Source organism: Parambassis ranga, chromosome 7 (assembly GCF_900634625.1).
Source record: "Parambassis ranga chromosome 7, fParRan2.1, whole genome shotgun sequence".
In the NCBI taxonomy this organism is placed as follows: Eukaryota; Metazoa; Chordata; class Actinopteri; family Ambassidae; genus Parambassis; species Parambassis ranga.
In genome coordinates this window covers 1,456,593-1,476,948 of record NC_041028.1, presented here as the reverse complement: position 1 = coordinate 1,476,948, position 20,356 = coordinate 1,456,593, and the positions used below count along the sequence as shown (strand labels likewise).

General features: G+C 46.1%; 2 protein-coding genes across 3 annotated transcripts; one reads left to right on the top strand and one right to left on the bottom strand.

Moving 5' to 3' along the window:
- Positions 1-2,674: 2,674 nt before the first annotated feature.
- On the bottom strand, positions 2,675-12,056 carry LOC114438937 (ras-related protein Rab-7L1-like). Of its 2 annotated transcripts, none has more exons than XM_028410589.1 (6): positions 11,950-12,055; positions 11,710-11,834; positions 11,277-11,348; positions 11,017-11,198; positions 10,703-10,824; positions 2,675-4,399 (listed from the first exon to the last, which is right to left on the bottom strand). In XM_028410589.1, the coding sequence occupies exons 1-6, from the start codon at positions 12,036-12,038 to the stop codon at positions 4,273-4,275; spliced, it is 717 nt and encodes a 238-aa protein (XP_028266390.1). In that variant the 5' UTR covers positions 12,039-12,055; the 3' UTR covers positions 2,675-4,272. The 2 variants fall into 2 exon arrangements, with proteins under 2 accessions (XP_028266390.1, XP_028266391.1); XM_028410590.1 differs by lacking the exon at positions 2,675-4,399 and adding an exon at positions 8,570-8,629 and having other exon boundaries at positions 11,950-12,056.
- A 3,214-nt stretch (positions 12,057-15,270) lies between these two features.
- On the top strand, positions 15,271-17,018 carry tmem81 (transmembrane protein 81). Its single transcript, XM_028409367.1, is given in 6 exon segments — positions 15,271-15,279; positions 15,468-15,689; positions 15,739-15,920; positions 16,253-16,368; positions 16,453-16,637; positions 16,721-17,018. Coding segments are annotated over 6 exon segments (813 nt in total). The 3' UTR covers positions 16,820-17,018.
- The last annotated feature ends 3,338 nt before the right edge of the window (positions 17,019-20,356 follow it).

The window sequence follows — 20,356 nt, the reverse complement described above, 5'->3', positions numbered from 1 at the left end:
AGGGTGGACTGGCTGGCTTGGCATGCTGACTTCAGCAGGTTTTGCTGATATTGCTGGGGCAGCAGACTAAGAGTAGCAAATTTTTCAATTTCTTGACTTGACTTCCCCCCTGGTATTATTAGGGTATTTCTGACTCTATTAAACGAACAGTCCTTTAAACAGGCATCGATTTCCACCAATTAACTCCGAACTATGTTCCCCTATCAACTGACACCGGTCCAGACAAAGACAGAACAGAACAGGAGGTGTGAATAAACTCCTGAGATGTGAAACACTGGGACCAGTTCACAGACTTGAGGCTCTCGGAGGATCCATTACCTGAGTAACTGTAGGCTTGGTCATGGCTCGAGCCTGGCACACAACCAGAGCACATTGTCCCGGTGACCTACAATACGAGGCCTGGTGGATTTACTGTCAACGGGGACAGAGATGGATATCTTGAAATGTGCCCTGAACAGATGTCTATAAAAAAACTGTTTATTTCAGAGATCTGTAAACATCCAACAGCAGCCTTTAAAACTGTGGACCCTGACCAGAGGAAGCACCACAGGAAAACCATAAAAGTATCAGAGGATCCGGTGGACCGGCGCGGTCCAGTCAGCGATCACGACACAGGTGGAGCAGCTCTTTCTGGCTCGCTCTGGCTTTGTCAGCCTGCCCACATGAGCTGGTGGGAGGCCTCCTACGCCGCTGCCTCTGAGCATCACCGAGCAGCAAAGAGAGATGCGCTGATGCCAGGCTGCATTGTCATCATCCGATCTGTTGCTCTAAATAGCTGCCAGCCCCCATAAAAGGTTATTCCTCCTTCACTGAAATGAAAAGGCTGCATGAAAGACGGCCCTGCAGTCCATAATGTGAAGGTTTGTTTTTCTTATTTGTTTTCATTTCATGCTATTCAATGATTTTTCTCTTTATTGAGACAATGTTGTGGAATAAAATGCCAGATTTATGCTCAGCACCACTTTACCTGCTGCACTCAGTTCAAGTCTTTACAAAGGAAAGTCTGTGATTTTTACTCAGTCCATTTACACACCTGTGAAACACAGCTGGACTGCGCCTAACCTGAGTCCAGTCACCACCGTCATTTCCACAAAGTCTGCAAAATGATGAGTAAAAAAGGCTGAAAAGTGGAAAGAGTGTCAGTGTATCGTCTCCCAATCTGTACAGTGACAATAAGCACAGGCTAACTAGCTTCTGCTAAAGGGCTAGCTGACTTTAAACAGCCCCATTCTGCTGTAATCTGTCAACCAAAACCAGATCACGTTTATAAAACAGCTCTAAACCTCTAACACTAAAGTCTTAGTTTAATTAAACGAGATGCAGTTACCTCGTTTAAAAGACAAAGATGATGTTAGCCTACCTCCTGCTGTTGGTGTGCTGTGAAAACCTCGAGAGATGGATTCAGGAAGTTCTAAAACATGCCATAGGGAAACTGAATGACCTCATAAGTTGGGTCAAAGTAACCGAACCAGAACACATGACCCAGCATGAACGCTCTGAATGTGTTTGGGGTCTCCCAAGCAACCCAGAATTAGGACCCAGCACAATATGTGTTCACACCGAGGACCCAAATGGAGCTCCATCCACAGAGTGTGGAAAATGTCCTTAATGTAAAATAATGGGTTAAAAATGGAGACGGGGGATGAATGTGCTGGATGGATGACTCCTTTGTGTGCACACTGGTTATGTAAGATGTACAGTATCTGTGGAGCGAGCTGACCTGACCACACGGCTGTGATGGAAACAGAAGATGTTTATTCATTAGTTAGGAAATCTGAAATGAATTTAGACTCGTGATCCGGTGGAGAGGAAGGATTCAGAACTTTCTCTCTTATTATAGAAAATGTGTCCATTACCAGCGAACATGCCTGTGTGCAGTGTCCTTCTCCCTGCTGCCATGCTGTGAGCCACAGAATATGAACCAAACAAAAACACATGAGTGAAGTATAATGGCAGACATAATGTGGAGTGCTTACTACACCCTGACAAAAGGACCAGAAAAACTCCATCTGTCTCCTCTGCCGTTTCAGCGCCAGGCTTTTCCATGTCTGTGATGAGAGTGGAGGACTGAGTCACCGCTCAGAGCTGCCCCCGCCTACAACTCACTGAGGCCCACGCTTCCAGAGACCCAGCATCCGCACAGAAGGTCAAAGATACATATTCAACCTGAGGCCTGTCAGAGCTCATCCCACAAACAGCCTCCATCCACACTGCAGGGTGAGACCTGCAAGGAAGGAACGACACCTTCATGGACCCAAACACAGGCTGTGACATCACACTGAGGTCCAAACAGCACCTTGGAACACGAAATATGTAATAAACCCCAAATATCTGTGACATCGTGCCCTCTAGAGTCACTTCAGGACAGATTGTATGTTTCCACCACGCCTAACGTTCTCTCTAGGATTATGAAAGTTAGAAAATGTATCAACATGCTGTAGCTCAATCATATTTACATTAGTAGAAAACATTTCCAAGTAAGGCGTCGCATGTATTATACCTTAAATCTCAGTGACACGATCAGCTAACTGCATTCTTAACTGGGGTTTTCTGGCTCACAAGATGTTAAAAGTTCTGCTTGACGACTTCAGAAAAATGGTTAAAGGGTTAAAGATGTGACCGAACACAGCAACAGTGTAAGAAGCAGTCAAAGGACTGATGTTTGTTCAAAGGGTTGTGTTTTACTGACGTTTATTCACAGTAAAGCAATAAAATATGACCACTTAAAATACAAAAAGGGTTAAATACAACTGTTATACGTACAACACCCCCAGGATAATCAAAACCTGGTCCACATAAGCTCAGCCTCTGAATTAGTGTAAGCAACCTTCAGGTAAGTTAGCGGTCTAGGCTAGGTTAGACCTGGGTAGGAGCTGGGGATGGGGGGCCTGGATGGTCTTGGACTCAGGCAAGGGGGACTTAAAGGATAAAAGGTCTGACTCGCCTGGGAGCAGATGGAGGATGTTGCCAGGTCTGGGTGTCTCTGCTCAGCGTGTTGCTGCCATGAACCTGGCAGATGAAGCTATTTAGATCATGGACGGATGAACCTGCTGAAGCTAACCAGCTAGCCCAAATACACACCATCCCACAATGCCAGCTCCTACTACTAGCAGTGAAAACGTGGAGTCCAGTCTACACTCGGTCAAACATAAAGTAGAAAGATGTGATGAACCAGTCCTGCCCGGAGACCAGAGAGTTCATCCAGCAGATCATCACTCTGTTATTTGTTGAATGATCCTTTGTTGTAGCACTGTCTAACTATAAGAAGCAAAAAACTAAAGTAAGACTAAAAATCTAAACTTTCATTTTTTTATTTTTACAAATGTACAAATTCAAAATAAAAGGATTTTATGTGTGGAGGATAAAAAGCCGTCACTTCTGATGTCTGCAGTTCAGGCTAAGAACTGATGTATGTAAAGAGCTGGAAGCACATGCACATCCATGTGCCTCAGTTTGACACACACACAGCACCTACTCACCATTTGCCGTTCTGGAACACACATGCACAGCCCTGGTTGTTGTGCGGGGACACCATGTGTCTGCCTGACTCAGAGGGAGGAGAGGCTTTGGCGGCTGCACTGAGCATGCGCTCAGCCTCAGACAAACACCTCCCGCCCGATCCTTCTGTTGCTCCTCATGCCTCGCTCTCCTCCTCATCCTCACTGTCTGCCTCTCACTCGAATCACAGCAGAGGTCATATTGTGATTGTGTGATTTTTTTTTATGGACTCATAAATACTTTGAGCAAATCTTTAGTGTCATTCATCTAAACCTGCTCTCTAGCTGTGTTGCAGTGAGCGCCATGCCAGTGCTCGGGGCTGTGTTCCATCTGCAGCCTCTGAACTAAGACACAGCTCCCACACAAAGGCCTCATCCTTTAAAGCAGGGTCCCCACACTTTTTTGGCTGACAAGGTACTTTTTACAATGACCAAGTCAAAATGACCGACCTACACTAATAAACAAAAACTACGTACACAGAAACATGCAACGACGCACACGATCAGGACAGAGTGGGACATCTGTGTTATAAAAGATCTTCGGGATCCATGAGGATCGACTACAGACCGTCATAAGAAACACCTGAACAGCCTGAACTGAGGAACTATGTCCAGCTCCTCACACTGTGAAAGGTGCAGCAGCCTTTAGGAGACGGCTTCAGCCGGACTTTTTTTGGTCTACAAGTGGGATCGATGGAGCCACGGCCGCCTACAACAAAAGGCCTCAGCGCTGTTCTGAAGTAAGACGCAGTTCTTGGCTGTGATTGTTGGTGTTTCAGCAGCAGCTTGGTCCCGGGCTGCTGTTGAACTCTGGGTCCAGTTCTGTAGATGTTCTGTTTTCATGGTCGGGTTGCAGCGGGTCCATCCTGGACTTCACTGACAGAATCTCCTGCACCAGTCTCCTGAAACACAACACAATGATGAAGATGAACTGTTGTGAGGAGTGTCTCTGCAACCAGATGCATCCTCAGTCTGAGCTGTGATTCCACGTGTGAAGCTCAGGCTGAAACTTTTTCCACTTCTTCAAAGCACTTCCTGTTAAAACAGGATGTAAATATGCAAATGTGAAAAGTGTTTTAACAAAGCTTGATGCTTTGCTTCCACTCAGCCTCTTCTGACACCTGTGGTCTGTTTTTTTGCTCGCTGCAGGCCCGCTCATTAAAACTCACTTCACTGCTGGTTGTTTCCATGCTTTCACCAGCTCCGTCATTAACGTCCTGTACAGGCAGCACGGAGCCGGCTCTCATACGTCAGCTACCACAGTGTTCAGAGAGCGGCAGCTTTTATCCTCTCAGTCAAACAGAGGGTCATGTGACACACTTCATGTGTGCGGAGGAGTGCTCCAGTGTTTCATGTTACTGCACTGGATGGACTTGTATAACTGGCAGGGATAAATAATGATGCCAATGAGGAAGTGCCAAAAATGGTAGCTTCTTAAACTGGCTGCTTGACAGTGGCTCCAAAAAGTCAGTCAGTCCCCAGAGATGTGAGAAGTGTTTACAGCCGCTGTCTGTTCATGAGCTCACGGATCCTCACAGCTACACAGGGGATCATACACAAGACATGTGAATGATATCAAGATAATTGCATAATTCAGGTTGTTGTGGCTTTGAGTGACAGGGGGCAACATTAGCTCCGCCTCTTTGCCTGTATTTGGATAAATCAGACGTGTAGGTGGACTCCCATTCTGCCAACAATCTTCCAAACACAATGACTCTACAGAAAACTATGGGTGAAATTTCGTAAATCTTTATCAACAAAGGTCAAAGGTCAAAGGTCAGCAACCCGCAGCTCTGAAGCTCTTTCATAGCACGGAGGAAATGAAGGAATGACGCACACTTAAAAGTCCCTTTTATCAAAATAACATTATTGTTAATATATAAAAAATAAACTACATATTTAGTGTTATATTCAAGTTAGTAGTCAAACAGGTTTTGTGGCTCTGAGAAACTGTAATGTAAAGCTGAAGGATGCCGACCCCTGGACTACATCATGAACCCACAAGCTGCAGTGCTACAGGTCTTTACTGGAGGCTGCTCCAGCATGAGTTAAAACATCCAACCTCACAGCAGACATGAGCACATTTCTCCGTTAATAGCTGCCTTCAGCTAAGCAGCCTATCATCAGTGTGGCTCAATTCAATTCAATTCAGTTTTATTTATATAGCGCATATTACAATCAGACATTGTCTCAAAGCGCTTCACAGGAACCCCCCTAAGAGCACTGTGGCAAGGAAAAACTCCCTTTAAGAGGAAGAAACCTTGAGCAGGACCCGTCAACTTAAGGGGGAACCAGTCCTGCTGCTAGTCAGAGAGGATGAGGGAGAGAGAGAGAGAGAGAGAGAGAGAGGATGAAGGAGAAAGAGAGAGAGAGAGAGAGGAGCAAACATGATACAAACATGATACAGTACAGAGCAAACATGACAGCAAGATGAAACAGTGATATATTGTAATGATATCTATATATATCGTCGGTCCATAAGTAGGAATAGTAATTTGATAGTAAAGATGAGCAGCAGGGGCTAGTGAAGTCGATGAGCACAGGAGAGACTGCAGGTCAGTATGCAGGTCTTGAGACCTGCAAAGAGAGAGCGAGAGCGAGGCACAGAACTACAAGGAAGACAGTTAACACAGATTATGAGACGATATTACCCAGTATGATCCAGACTAAGGAGAGTGGAGGAGAGGTCAGAGGGTGTTCAGAGGATCGTGTTTGTGCCCCCCGACAACGTAGAGCAAGAGAGACTTCACGGGCCGGACTGCAGGTCATCATCCAGGTCTTGAGACCAGTGTGAGCCAGACTAAGGAGAGAAAAGGAGAGGTTAGAGGGTGAGAGGGAAACTGCTCAGTGGATCATGTTTGTGCCCCCCGACAACGTAGGCCTAGAGCAGCATAGCTGTGCTACACACTAGGTCTAAGGCTAACTGTACGCCTTACTAAACAGAAAAGTTTTAAGTCTAGTCTTAAAGGTGGAGGCAGTGTCTGCCTCTCGGACCCAGATTGGTAACTGGTTCCATAATAGCGGTGCCTGATAGCTGAAAGCTCGTCCTCCCATTCTACTTCTATGAATCCTAGGAACTACTAGTAAACCTGCACTCAGAGATCTGAGTGTCCTATTAGGAACATATGGTACAATCAGGTCCTGCAGATACAATGGAGCAAGTCCATGAAGAGCCTTGTAGGTTAGAAGAAGGATCTTGAAGTGTATTCTTGAGTCCACTGGGAGCCAGTGAAGAGACGCTAGGACAGGAGAGATATGATCCCTTTGGCTGCTTCCTGTCAGAACTCTAGCTGCTGCGTTCTGGATCAGCTGCAGACTGTTGATGGAGTAATGTGGACATCCTGACAATAAAGAGTTGCAGTAGTCCAGTCTTGAAGTGACAAAAGCATGGATGAGCTTTTCAGCATCACTCTGAGAGAGGATGCTCCTGATCTTAGCAATATTACGCAGGTGAAAGAAAGCGGTCCTGGAGACCTGCTTAATATGAGAGACAAACGACATGTCTTGATCAAAGATAACTCCAAGGTTCCTCACAGTCGTACTGGAGGCCAGAGTAATTCCATCCAGGGAGAAAGTATTATCTGATAAACTAGTTCTGAGATGTTTCGGTCCAAAAACAATGACCTCAGTCTTGTCCGAGTTTAATAGTAAAAAGTTGGAGGACATCCAGTCCTTTATGTCCTTTAGACACGCCTGTAGTCTGACTAGCGGCTCCGTTTCTTCAGGCTTCATGGATAAATACAGCTGGGTATCATCAGCATAACAATGAAAGTTTATGCCGTGCTTCTGGATGATGTATCCTAGAGGGAGCATGTAGAGGGTGAACAGGATCGGTCCGAGCACAGAACCCTGTGGAACACCGTGGTTAACCCTTGTACCTGTGGAAGACACATCGTTAGTGTGAACAAAATGAAATCTGTCAGATAAATATGATTTAAACCAGCGCAGTGCTGTTCCTGTAATCCTGATCTCGTGTTCCAATCTGTGTAGCAGGATGCGATGGTCTACGGTGTCGAAGGCAGCACTGAGATCCAGTAGAACGAGTACAGAGACGAGACCCCGGTCCGATGCCATGAGGAGGTCATTGGTGACTTTAAGCAGTGCTGTTTCTGTGCTGTGATGGGCTCTGAAACCAGACTGGAAAGCATCAAACAGACTGTTACTACACAGGTGGTCGTTTAGCTGACTTACAACAGCTCTTTCGAGTAGTTTGGAGATAAAGGTGAGGTTGGAGATCGGTCTGTAGTTTCCTAGGACGTCCGGGTCCAGTGAAGGTTTTTTAAGTATCGGAATGATCACAGCAGTTTTAAAAGCCTGTGGTACATATCCTGTTTCCAGAGACAAGTTGATCTGTCCTAATATAGAGTCTCCGATCAGAGGAATAGCATCCTTGAGGAGCTGTGAAGGGATCGGATCCAGAAGACAGGTAGTAGGTTTAGACTTGCTGATGCTGGTGGTCAGCTCAGGGAGGCCGATGGGCGCGAAGCAGTCCAGAGTTAGATCAGGATCCGTTTCCAGAAGTGGCGGTGTATCCTCAGCGGTCACAGAGAGATTGTGGTTGATTTGTCCTCTAATAGTGGTGATTTTATCAGTGAAGAAGCTCATGAAGTCTTCACTACTAAGAGCTGCAGGAATGCGAGGCTCCACAGAGCTGTGGCTCTTTGTCAGCCTGGCCACGGCGTTAAAGAGAAAGCGCGGGTTGTTCTTGTTTTCTTCTATTAGTGATGAATAGTAGGCTGTCCTGGCTTTACGAAGGGCCTTCTTATACGTCAGCAGACTGTCTCTCCAGGCCCTCCGGGAGTCATCTGATTTAGAGGACTGCCACATCCTCTCCATCCTACGTGTAATCCGTTTCAGTGATCGGATGTTTGAGTTGTACCACGGAGCTAGCCTCTTCTGGTTTGTAGTTTTCTTCTTCTTCAGTGGAGCAATCCTGTTTAAGACTGAGTGTAGTGTGTCTGCAGTGTTGTTGACAAAGCGGTCCAGCTCTGCAGGAGTAACATTTAAGTTGGTACCCCCATCAGTACTTGGGACTGTGGGGAGTACTGGTAGGATTGCTGTCCTAAACTGCTTTACGGCGTCTTCAGACAGACATCTGCTGTAGTAGACCTTTTCCTCAGATGCTGGTAGGTCTGAAAGAGAGAAGTCAAAAGTTATTAATGAGTGATCTGAAAGAACAGGATTTTGAGACCACACTAGCAGGTTCTCAGCTTCCAGGCCGTAGGTGAGAACCAGGTCGAGGGTGTGACTGTGGCAGTGTGTGGGTTCATTTACTAACTGAGAGAACCCAACTGAATCCAAGAGTGAGTTGAAGGCAATCTTCAGACTGTCGGAGTCGACGTCCATATGAATGTTAAAGTCACCCACTATAATGACTTTATCTGTGCTAAGCACTAAACTTGATAAGAAGTCTGAAAACTCCAGCAGGAACTCTGAATAAGCAGCAGCAGGTGGACGATACACTACGACGAGTAAAACAAATTCTGACTTCTTCCAGCTTCCGTGAGACAGGCTGAGAGTGAGACTCTCAAAAGAAGTATGAGTAGACTTAGGTTTAGGATTCATCTGAAGACTGGAGCGGTAGATTGCTGCCACTCCTCCTCCGCGACCTGTAACTCTAGGAACATGACAGTTAGTATAACAGGACGGAGTTGATTCATTTAAAGCAACATATTCTTCACCCTGTAACCAAGTCTCAGTGAGACAAAGTATATCAGTGTGATGATCAATAATTAAATCATTAACTAAGAGCGACTTAGAGTGTAGGGATCGTATGTTAAACAATCCACACCTGAGTGTTCTGTTACCTTGTTCTATGTGTTTGTGTGTGTTAGTGTGTATTTTTATGAGGTTATTATGATTAATATATCTTAACTTGTGTGCTTGATGAACTGTGGGAGGACGTGTGACCGTCACCACTTCAATAACATTATTAAGCTTAGTGTTTCTATGTGTATTTGTGTTTAATGTGTTTCTAACTGAGGGCGGCAGTCCTCCAGAAGCAGCAGAGAGGTGTGTAGGACAGCGACTCTGCCTCCTGGCCTCGACCCTGGGTTGTCAGGTTGGTCTAATAAACTTGGCTATGTTTCTAGAAATCAGAGCTGCACCACCCTGGGTGGGATGGATGCCGTCTCTCCTAATAAGGCCAGGTTTCCCCCAGAAAGTTTCCCAGTTATCTATAAAGGCCACGTTATTTTCTGGACACCACCATGACAGCCAGCGACGGAGCGAGGACATGCGGCTAAACATGTCATCACTGGTCAGATTCGGGAGGGGACCAGAGAACGCTACGGAGTCCGACATGGTTTTAGCTAAATTACACACCGACTCAATATTAACTTTAGTGACCTCTGACTGGCGAAGCCGGGTGTCATTAACACCGACGTGAATTATAATCCTACTGTATTTATGCTTATCTCTCGCCAGCAGCTTCAGGCTACCCTCTATGTCGCCCGCTCTGGCCCCCGGGATGCACTTAACTATAGCCGCTGGTGTCGGCTTTACATGCCGCAGAACAGAGTCGCCAATAACCAGGGTCGGCTTCTCAGCGGGTGTGTCGCCGAGTGGGGAAAAACGGTTCGATATGTCAAGCGGCTGGTGGTGAACCACGGGCCTTTGTTTCGGGCTACGCTTCCTTCGAACCGCCACCCAACCTCTCTGACTTCCCGGCTGCTCAGGGGCTGCCGGGGTGCGGATAACATCAGCTAAGGCAGGCTGGTCCGCACAGGCTAACTGCTGCTGGCTAGCTGCTGTGGCTACAGGTCTATTATCTAACATGCGGAGCCGACCCTCTAACTCGCTTAGCCTCGCCTCCAAGACTGTGAATAAGCTACACTTTGTGCACACCTCACGCTCACTAAAGGAGGCAGAGGAGTAGCTGAACATGTCACACACCGTGCAGTGAGCAGGAGAGGGAGATGCAGAGCGAGTGGAAGAAGCCATGCTAAGCGCTAATGCTAACCGCTAAGTTACGGTAAGCTTCGCTACAGTGGTAAACGAGAGGGGAACCCAGAAACTGGTGCACTTAACTCTAACACTACGGTGCTTGTGTATTACCACAATAAAAGCAAACACAATATGTCTAATGCAGAAAGTCCGTAGCACCAACAGCGCACACCAAGTGAACAAACAGGACAGTGTCGAAACAGGAAGTGACGCAGTACGTTACCCACTGACGCAATACCTCCTCCTGCACCCGCTCTTACCTCATAGCCTCTCCAATGTTCTTGTTCTCTTTGACAGAAGTCTCCATCCACGTTTTGAATCCGTTGGCCTTGCTGAACTCTTTGATGCTGTCTGCTGACACCACCCGCTGAGCCAGGTCGCACTGCCGAGAGAGAGACAGGCAGCAAGACAGGTGAAGAAAGAGTAATTCGCTGTAAATGAAAATGGCTCAGAGGCCGAGAGCGCTCATGGAGCGATCACACAAACGGAACAAATCAAGTGGAGCGCTGCTCATGAATACTGAACCTGCAGACTTTCATTGTGTTTCATTCGGCCTCTAAATGCTCTGAATCACCTTGTTGGCTAGCAGGATGCAGGGGATGGAGTCTCCACTGGGCAGCATGGCCTTGTTGTCAAGGTCCTGTTTCCAATGGCGACAGCTGAGGAAGCTGGACGAGTTGGTGACGTCGAACATCACAACACAGCCCACTGCACCTTTATAATAGATTCTGTTCATGGATATGAAGCGTTCCTGTCCTGTCGGGGGGACACAGAGTCCATGGTGTCATCCATCCTTCCATCCATACTGTATTTACTCACCTGAATGATCTTTACCTGCGATGTCCCACAGCTGCAGTCGGACTTTCTCTGTCTCTGACCAGTGCAGCAGCTTCACTGAGAAATCCACTGGAGACATGGATACAAGGTCAGAGACATAGAAGTGGAAGGGAGGAGAATGGGAAATAAGACAGCTGCAAATTTAACCCTCATACCACAGCCAGCCACCAGGGGGCAGCCAGCTGCAATGACCGTGTGTGAATCCACCTCTACATACAGTCAAACAGGTCCAACACATGCAGGACTGCAAAAATTGCAGTTCCCCTAACGGCCACTTGGGGGCAGGTCCAAAAGTGAGTCAATCCACACGGACAGTTTTAAAATGGCTGATTTTTGAGCTCAAGAAATGCAAGTACTCACAAAGTGTACATGTTACAGCACACACACGCAGGCACACACACACGTCATGATTAACTACAGCACACTGTACCTCCCACAGTCATCTTGTACGTCTTGTTGAACTGTCCGCTGACATATCGATGCACAAAAGACGACTTCCCAACGTTTCCATCGCCAACGATCAGGATTTTCAGCAGGTGCTCGGTCATTGTTTTCCTGCATGTGAGAAAATCTCAGCAGCTCAAAGTTCAAACCTCACGTCAGCATATGTGATTTATGAGGCCTGCAGGCGAACTAAACAACACGTCTCTGCCTCGAAGTCAGGCCTAACCTGTGTCCACCATAACTCCCTGAACCGTGCTGTCCGTGTGAATCAAAGCTGCAGTTTTGCTGACGGTAAGGAAGCTGGCTGCAGGTCATTAAACAGCTCAGTGACATAAACCACGCCTTCGAGGAACAGGAAGCTGCTGCTGAAAGAAATATCCTGAGGTTACAAGAGAACAGGCGCGGCAAGAGGACCTGAAACCACAACAATATTCATTTCTTCAGATTTACACTGCGGAACAGGGTCAGAGAACTTTAACCCTGCACAGGAATAAAACCCCACTTCTGCAGAAAAGACACCTGAAGCAGACTGGAGCATGCGGAGACAGAGCACCAGACTGGGGTCTGCTAGAGACCACCTGGAGACAGAGCACCAGCCTGAAGTCTGCTAGAGACCACCTGGAGACAGACCACAGACTGAAGTCTGCTAGAGACCACCTGGAGACAGAGCACCAGCCTGAAGTCTGCTAGAGACCACCTGGAGACAGAGCACCAGACTGAAGTCTGCTAGAGACCACCTGGAGACATATAGGTGGAGGTTATAGTTTGATATAGTTTGGAGGTTGTGTGATTGATTTGATTGATTGATTTATTTAGCAGGACAGTGCATGTTAAAAACAGAACATCTGTAACAAGTAAAATTAGTTGTGAAAAGCACAAGGAGCAGCAGCAAAGGGTTAAGTAAAAACATAAAAGCTGCAGTATAATTATCAAGCATTAATAAAGCAGGTTAACATTTGCAGGTGCGTATTAAAATGACAAACATTGTTAATATCAAGATCATAAAATAGTTTAAAAAGGTCAGAAAGGAATCACACATTCACAAGTGAAACACCAGGTGGCAGCAGCAGCGATTCAGTGTCGACAGGTCTGGTCACTAATCAGTGTGTCTGATCCAAGCAGCAACCTTCGGGGCTCAGACTTGAAGCCCATGCGGAAGTATCAAAACTTGTAATTCACGCAGCAACCACTGGGGGCTGGCTCCAAAAGCGAGTAATTTCCCATAGACTCCCATGTTAAAATGGCCGACTTCACAGCAGAAAAGAACATGTTTACAGCCTGGTACAAAAAACCACTCTGGTCTCAGATGATAGGTTCTCTTCTAGAGTCGATTGTACGGGGGGTGAATGTTTTTTACAACTCACTCGTTTCAATTGTATTCTGACTTAAAATTACGCCTAATTATGGGCGTTGCCGCTTGAGTGACAGACAGTTGACGTATCACAGCGTGAGTTTCCCGCTTCCACGATCGCCCGCCCCCCTAAACCCCGCTCGTGCTCCCCCTCTTTGTCCATATTCGGAGTTTTAGTTGACGTGACGCTGTCAACATGGTGGCGGTCATCAACGTCCCGGAACCTCCCACTGAGTCTCAAAACGGCTCTTCAGAAACAAACGGGTGACGTCATGGAAGCTCTGTCCATAGTTTTTACTGTCAATGGTCTAATCACAGAACCCCGAGTGATGCTGTGTGTGGATGTTCTGACACATTCACTAATGTGGGGCCATCCCATGCAGGATTTATGTCTTAATAAGATTGTCCCAACTTAGAAGACTGTGTTTTGACAGAATGGAGCAGTGAGGAAAGTGTTTTGGTTTCTTGTCAAGTGCGTTGATTGTCTGCTTGTATAAGGACTGTCATGGAAGCAAGGTGGTGGAGTGAGTCTGGGACCAGTGAAGGTGAAGTTATGTTCGAGTGGCTCTGTCATTCCAGTTCTGACTTCCTTCTCCATCACCACCTTACTCCTTCTTCTTCTTCTGTCCCACCTGCTCTTCCTCCTCTATCACACACACACACACACACACACTGGCATGTGGTGATGACTCATTCAGAGCTTTACGGCCAACTAGGCCACATTGTTATTGGCCGATGTTTTGGTCCGAGTCCTCATTGTGAGTCATTATGAGGGTTTTTCCTGTTTGTGTGTTTGTCATATCTTGGTGCTTCTCCCAGTACAGTTACAGGATTTAAAAATACCTCTTTATGACCACAGAAGTCCAGTTCAGAGGCTCAAATGATGCCACAGTCTTTGTTTTTTTACTGGCCGGAAACACAACAAAAAGAGTTTTATTATCATCCCCACACAGATCATATCAAACACTGAAACAGCTTCAGCCCAGGTGACTGAGAAACAGCATCCTTCACCACCAGCGGCCTGTTGTAGCTGCCACAGTGTTGCTAAAGTTTTCACTCACGCATCCAAATAGTTAAGGTCAGATGTTCCGATCACTTCCACAGTCAGCTGTCAGTGGCATTATAACGAAGTGGAAGTGAACGAGAACAGCAGCTCAGCCATGAGGTGGTCGGCCACATGAAATGACAGAGCAGGGTCAGCGGAGGCTGAGGCTCATGGTGTCAGAGGTCACCACCTGACCTCAGCCCGATAGAACAGCTAGGGATGAATTAGAGTGAAGACTGCGAGCCTCAGTGTCTGACCTCACAAATACAGTTCTGGAAGAATGTTCAGACACAAACACACTCCTAACCCTGGAGGAAAGCCTTCCCAGAAGAAGCTGTTACAGCTGCAAAGGTTGGCGACGTCGTATGACACCCTCTGGATTAAGAATCAGATGTCACTGCACTGCTTTTTAAAGTAATTTTAGGTAAACAAAGTTTAGGGCTGGCTTAAAGGCACAGCTACACAAAAAGCTACAAGCTACAACACATGGATTCAAAATTGTTGGGAGTGGAGGTGGAGAGAGAGGAGCTGCTGTTTAAGAAGGCTCCCTTCTCTCAGGATCCAATATGGTGGCACCAAAATCAGAGAATGGGCACCACCTGCCCCCCCTTGTTGTTTTTTGTGATCCATAAATCCTTCAACATAAAGCTCACTGACTGACTGTAGTAAAAACTACAGCTCATAGAAATGTTCAAGTTACTAAAGCTCCATGTGAACATGCAGCCACACAAAAACATAAGGAGGGTGGAGCATAATAAAAACATATTCTCTTGTATTCGATATATTTACATGTATGAATATTTGCCTCTTTGGTTTTATAATCAATGATTTTGGCGTCTTTTTGTTTGTTTAGGTTCGTCACATTTTATGTGTGAGTGCATTGATTCTAATCTGTGTAGTGCTGAGCTGTGCGCTGCCAGAGCTTGACTGACCTCTGGTGGTCATATTCTATATTGCAACAAAAAACTAAAAAGATCTGTTGAGACTGTCAGTTAATGCAACAGAAACACAACAAAACAAAAGTCTACAAAATCATCTGTTTGTAAAAAAAACAGCATATGTGATGTGTTTGACCCATAGGCCATAGGTAACTGGAGTTGTGGTTGTCATAACAACAGGATTTTAAAATCATAACTGATCTGTCTGTACTCATGGAGCAGGTGAGTGCAGTTCATTTGGTTATTTGTCTTTTATTCATGTAAAATCAGTTTGATAAGAGCTGATTTCACTGCTGCCTGGATGAAGGACAACTTTTACAGCTTTGACAGTTTGATTGTTTATCAAAAGCTTTTGTCAACAACACGTTTTCTAAGACTGAAAAGTTTGATAGTTTCTTCTTGTTCACTAGAACACAGAGCACGTCCTCCTGCTCCTGCTCCTGCTCCTCCTCCATCCTCTGACCTCGGCCCAGCAGAGGGAAGACGACAAAGTGCTGGTGGAGGTCATCACCGACAGCTCCCCCTGCAGCGCCACCTGTGGACTGGGGGTTAAAACCCAAACCCTGTGTTTGGTAAAGGATGGGAAGACAGCCATACAGGAGGCTGATGTGAGGAGCAAAGATGGAGCAAAGGTACCACTGAGACACCTCTGAGGAGCTGAGGAGGATAAAACACACAAAGCTTAATGATGTCTGTTTGAAAATGTCCGACTGAAAGGTGTCAGAGAAGTGCCGCGTGCGTAAGGCGAGTTGTCTGGAGTCGTGGCAGTGTGGGCTCAGGACGATGACGGTGACCTCAGGGCAGAGAGTGGAGATCGACTGCTTAGAAGAAGTCATGGAGGCGATGGGGAGGTTCTCCTGGAGGTGAGGCCGATCTGTACATGTTTGCAAAAACTGCAAACATGTACAGATCGGAGTCATTTTGATGCAGCAGCTTGCTGTTTTGTTATAACAGCACCCTCTAGTGGCTGTCCAGAATTTGTGTCCGGAGCAAAGGAGGAAGTTATTCTTATTTCATTACCAAAATTACTTTCATAAAAATGGCTGCTCTGTACTGTTAATGATTGTTGACAACAACAGTTAACCCTCAAAAGCTGCAGTTCCTCCATTGTCCACTTGAGGCAACTGCCAAAAGCTTCACAGCAGACATGAGCATGTTCACAGCCTGCTGGCACTGCTCATGTTTTCTGCTTCAGGGTGTCATGGCGGTTCGCTCGAGGAATCATCAGCTCTGATGACTCTCTCTTTGATCGCTGGGAGGCTCCTGAGCTGGACCGGGTGACTCTAAACCCCGTCAGAGAGGAGGACGCAGGTGAACACACACCTGTGCACACAGACTCACACCTGCCCGTGGTCATAGGTGGGGCAGAATATTTCATCATTCTATCTCACTCAGGCACATATCGCTGCGACGTGCAGGACGCCACCTACCGCAGGGTGCAGAGAATCTACTGGGGGGTCCGAGTTTTGCCCACTGGAGTTCTTAATCTGGACTACGAAAGCTCTCTGGCCCATTGGGAGCTGAATGGAGAGCAGCAGGAGCAGACTGAGCCTCATCACATTCCACCGCCTCTTTACATAGTATGGTTTGCTAATGGATCCACTTTATGAAACTGTAATGCTGCTGGTGTGAACACTGATTTGTTTTGTGTCTGAACACACAGGCGGTGATCATTTTGTTCGTTGCAAACATCTGTGCTGGGCTGCTGCTCCTCTACAGGAAGGTGAGGAGGAGGAAGAGAGAGGCCGAGTCCCGGGTCTGAGCTGTGGAGGCGTCACTACAGGCTGATGCTAAACAGATAATAAGCTGCAGAACATTTAACGGTATACAGCTGGAGGCCGTTTTTACAAGAGAATTGTTATGAATGAGTCCAAGAGCCTGATAGGGGGCGCTCTGGAGGTGTATGGAGTCCCAAACATGGCGTCAAAAATGTAACCAACATGAAATTAAAACAATAATTCTTTTTTTATCATGTTTCATTTCTTTCTCTTTATAAATCTATAAAAATACTGTTCTATAAAGATTAGTGAGGTCACACGGCCATCATGGGAGGATCTCCCGTCACCATCGGTCCTTGTCTATGAGCAGAAAGTGAGTGTTTCATGAGGAAAAGTCTACACTGGTCAATCATGGATTAAAATGTGTTTGTAACAGTTTGTCTAGAAGCAGGTGCAGATGATCCTCACAGGTTTATGCTGGCAGTTTGATGAACAGGAAGTGGACGGGCTCCTTTTACTCTCCTCTGTTTCCTCTGTTCTCCAGCAGATGGCAGTGTTGGTCCATGTGAGTGTGAGTGGAGCTGCTGTCATATGAGAATTTGGTAAATGATCCTCTCCACTCTGATGGACTCAGCTGCCACACATAATTACAACAAGAGAAGCCTCTTTAAAAAACCTCTCCCAGAGTTTATGTTGGTTACACAGGAGCAGCAGACGTGTGGATGGACCACGTCGGCCCACAGCAGCTGCTTTTAGATTATTAATAATCCTTCACTAATGCTGTGAAGATCAGCTGTACGAGCGTGTTGCTGAGAGAAAAACAACATGCTGGTGATGCTGTGATCACAGAGATCAAAGAACAGAGCTGGGTCTGTTCACTATGTCAGAAAGTCACAGTTAATGGACTCAAAATAAGTTGATCAATAACCTTGATCTTAATGTTAAAGAGGACAGTGTACTGCTGTCACAACTCACAACAACACACTGCACTTACTTACAAAAACTACAGAGCCATATGAAGGAAAAGAGAAGAGGGTTAGCAGCGTTAGCACACAGGCTGTGGTCCAAGAGTGGTTTCTATAGCAACAATAAAAAAATACAAACGCATCCACGCAAGTGTTACCAGACTCAACACCTGGCAACACCTTCACTACAAATATGAAATATTAAAGAATAGAATATGAATGTGTGTACCCTGCAGTGCACCAATGAGGCGTGCATGCTAAGCTACAACCCAGAAAAAACGCTAACTGCTAACGTTGTGGTTTGACCAATGAAAATCATTTCAATTTCAATAAAATAATAATAATAACAAAAAAACCCACAGTTGTTGTCTTGGGCTAGATACAAAATAAAACAGTAGCTTGTAGTCCATCTGTTGTGGAACACCACAAGAAATATAATAATAGTATTAAAGTTTTTAAAATAGCTTTTTAAAAGTAAAAGGTTCTCCAAAGTACAAAATAATGAAAACAAAATAATAATTAAAAAAACGAGACCAACAGACCATAATCAATGCAATAATGAATAATAATAATAATTTGCTGAGGTGCTTTAAAATTCATTTAGGAGAATTCAAAACAACAAAGCTTGAGTTATCATAACATGAATTTAAAGTGACATATTTAGACTCGAATGATACAGGTCTGGACTGGAACCTGTCCAGGGTGGACCCCCCCTGTCACCCGTAGATAGCTGGGATAGGATCCAGCCCCCTGTGACCCTGCACTGCAGGTGTTATGAAACGTAAGCAGGAGATCCAGGCGCAGGTAAGGTGAACAAAAAGGAACAAAAAGCAACCAACGGTTAGCTAGGCTAAGACAACAAGATGCTTAAGGAAGGTTTGGCGGCGGTTTTACTACCGCAGAACTGGCGCTGCACTCGAGGAGGATCAGCGATTGGAGACAGGTGAGAGTAGTTTCAGCCACGGCTCCACCCAGCAGGAGAAGGCAGACAACAACCCAGCAGGAGAACAGAAAAGACCAGAACATCCGCAAGGGGGCATAAGAGGCCCTCACCACACTACAGCAGGGCGAAGTGGGTTCAGATGATGGACGGATGCTACAGGTCAGCTGATTACATATGAATCTGTAAAATGGCCTCAGTGTCCACAAAGACAATAATTACTTCATCTGAAAACAAAGCAGCCACTCTGTTTGTGGCCTCCATCCACAGGAAGGCTTTATATGTCATCAGTGTGTTTACATGATGATCAGACAGGAAGCGTCTTTGTTATTGTGGGAGGAGCCAAGGCAAACACGACACGCTGGGGAAATAACAGAAATGTGATTATGACGATGTGCTTACTGTAATTCATTCATTTCCTCGTAGAAGCTGCCCCGCTCAGACCCCGCTGCAGAGCGCCATTTCCCTGCGCTGGCTCGTTTCCAGCATCAGCTTGACAGATGTAACTGCTGCCCCGGCACTCGGCACACAGAATTTAATTACCACGCCGCCGCCGCCGCATCGCAGAACACATGATGCTCCACATGATGCTCCACATGCTAATGCTCAGCCAACATGTGGCTGATATGTCCAGAAGGAGCCACTCACGGAGAGGATCAGAATAATAATGAAGAGATCAATATTCACTCAGCGTTCCTCCACCGAGGACTGAAAGCAAACCACCGTCAGCGTCACTCTCCTGCCTCTGTATGTCAGAGGAGCGTACTGCAGGAGAAGATTATAAAAAAATATATATAAATAAAACATAATCTGCTGCAGAAAATCATTTAGACAGAACTGTGATGGCACACACTTTATCAATATAATGAGAAAACTCTTTTTAATCAATGAAGTCTAAAACGTCCACAGCCCACACAATCTGTCCTGTCTCACAAGACGTGCTCGTGGCGACGGCAGCATGATTAAACTTCTGTTATTTGTTGGCTGAGCCAGTGTGAGTCCAGGCCACTGAGACGTGATGGCGCCCTCCTGTGGTCATAGAGATGTATAGTCAAAAGGTCACCACCATCTTTATTTACAAACGTAGCAGAGCAGTCGTGACGCTTGTGTTGCATGTGTGAGGACTTGTGAGGAGAGCATCCACAGATATATTTGTGAGGACTTTCACTCGGGTTTGTGTCACTTTGTCGGCTATTGTTTGGTTTAGTTTAGGCACCAAAACGGCTTGGATAGGCTGTAACACTCCATCATTACACTGGTTGCCTTTTACAGTTTATTTTCCATGTTATTAACGAACTTCACCATCACTCAGATCAATGATTTCCCCTCCCACCTCTTCCTCCACCCTGCACATCCCTCACTGATTGTCTACAGGAAATCAAATCCTGGCTCATGCAAGTTTCTCGGTTTCTCCTTATTAGCATGAAATCCACCTACTAACACCAGCTACTGTGTCCTGAGTGTTCTCCTTCTTGGGCAAAGAGTCTCGGTGTCATCCTCAACACCCACATCAAGCTGAAATTAATAATCAGCATATTATAATCCACACAGATTATCATCTCCGCCCCGTCACTCCCAGCAGCACTGCCAGTCCCCTTGTCACCCTGGTGGCATCCTGCCTTCAGTTCGGTCTCCCTCTTTAGTCCGTCTAAAAACTGTAACTGGTCCAGAACTGG

What these genes read in the sequence shown, in the direction of transcription:
- LOC114438937 (XM_028410589.1), bottom strand. Translation starts at nt 12,038, where the DNA reads ATGACCTGCAGCCAGCTTCCTTACCGTCAGCAAAACTGCAGCTTTGAT. An exon ending in GCAGCTGTGGGACATCGCAG is followed by an intron (nt 11,199 to 11,276) that starts GTAAAGATCATT and finishes TCCCCCCGACAG; the next exon opens with GACAGGAACGCTTCATATCC. An exon ending in GCATCCTGCTAGCCAACAAG is followed by an intron (nt 10,825 to 11,016) that starts GTGATTCAGAGC and finishes CTCTCTCGGCAG; the next exon opens with TGCGACCTGGCTCAGCGGGT.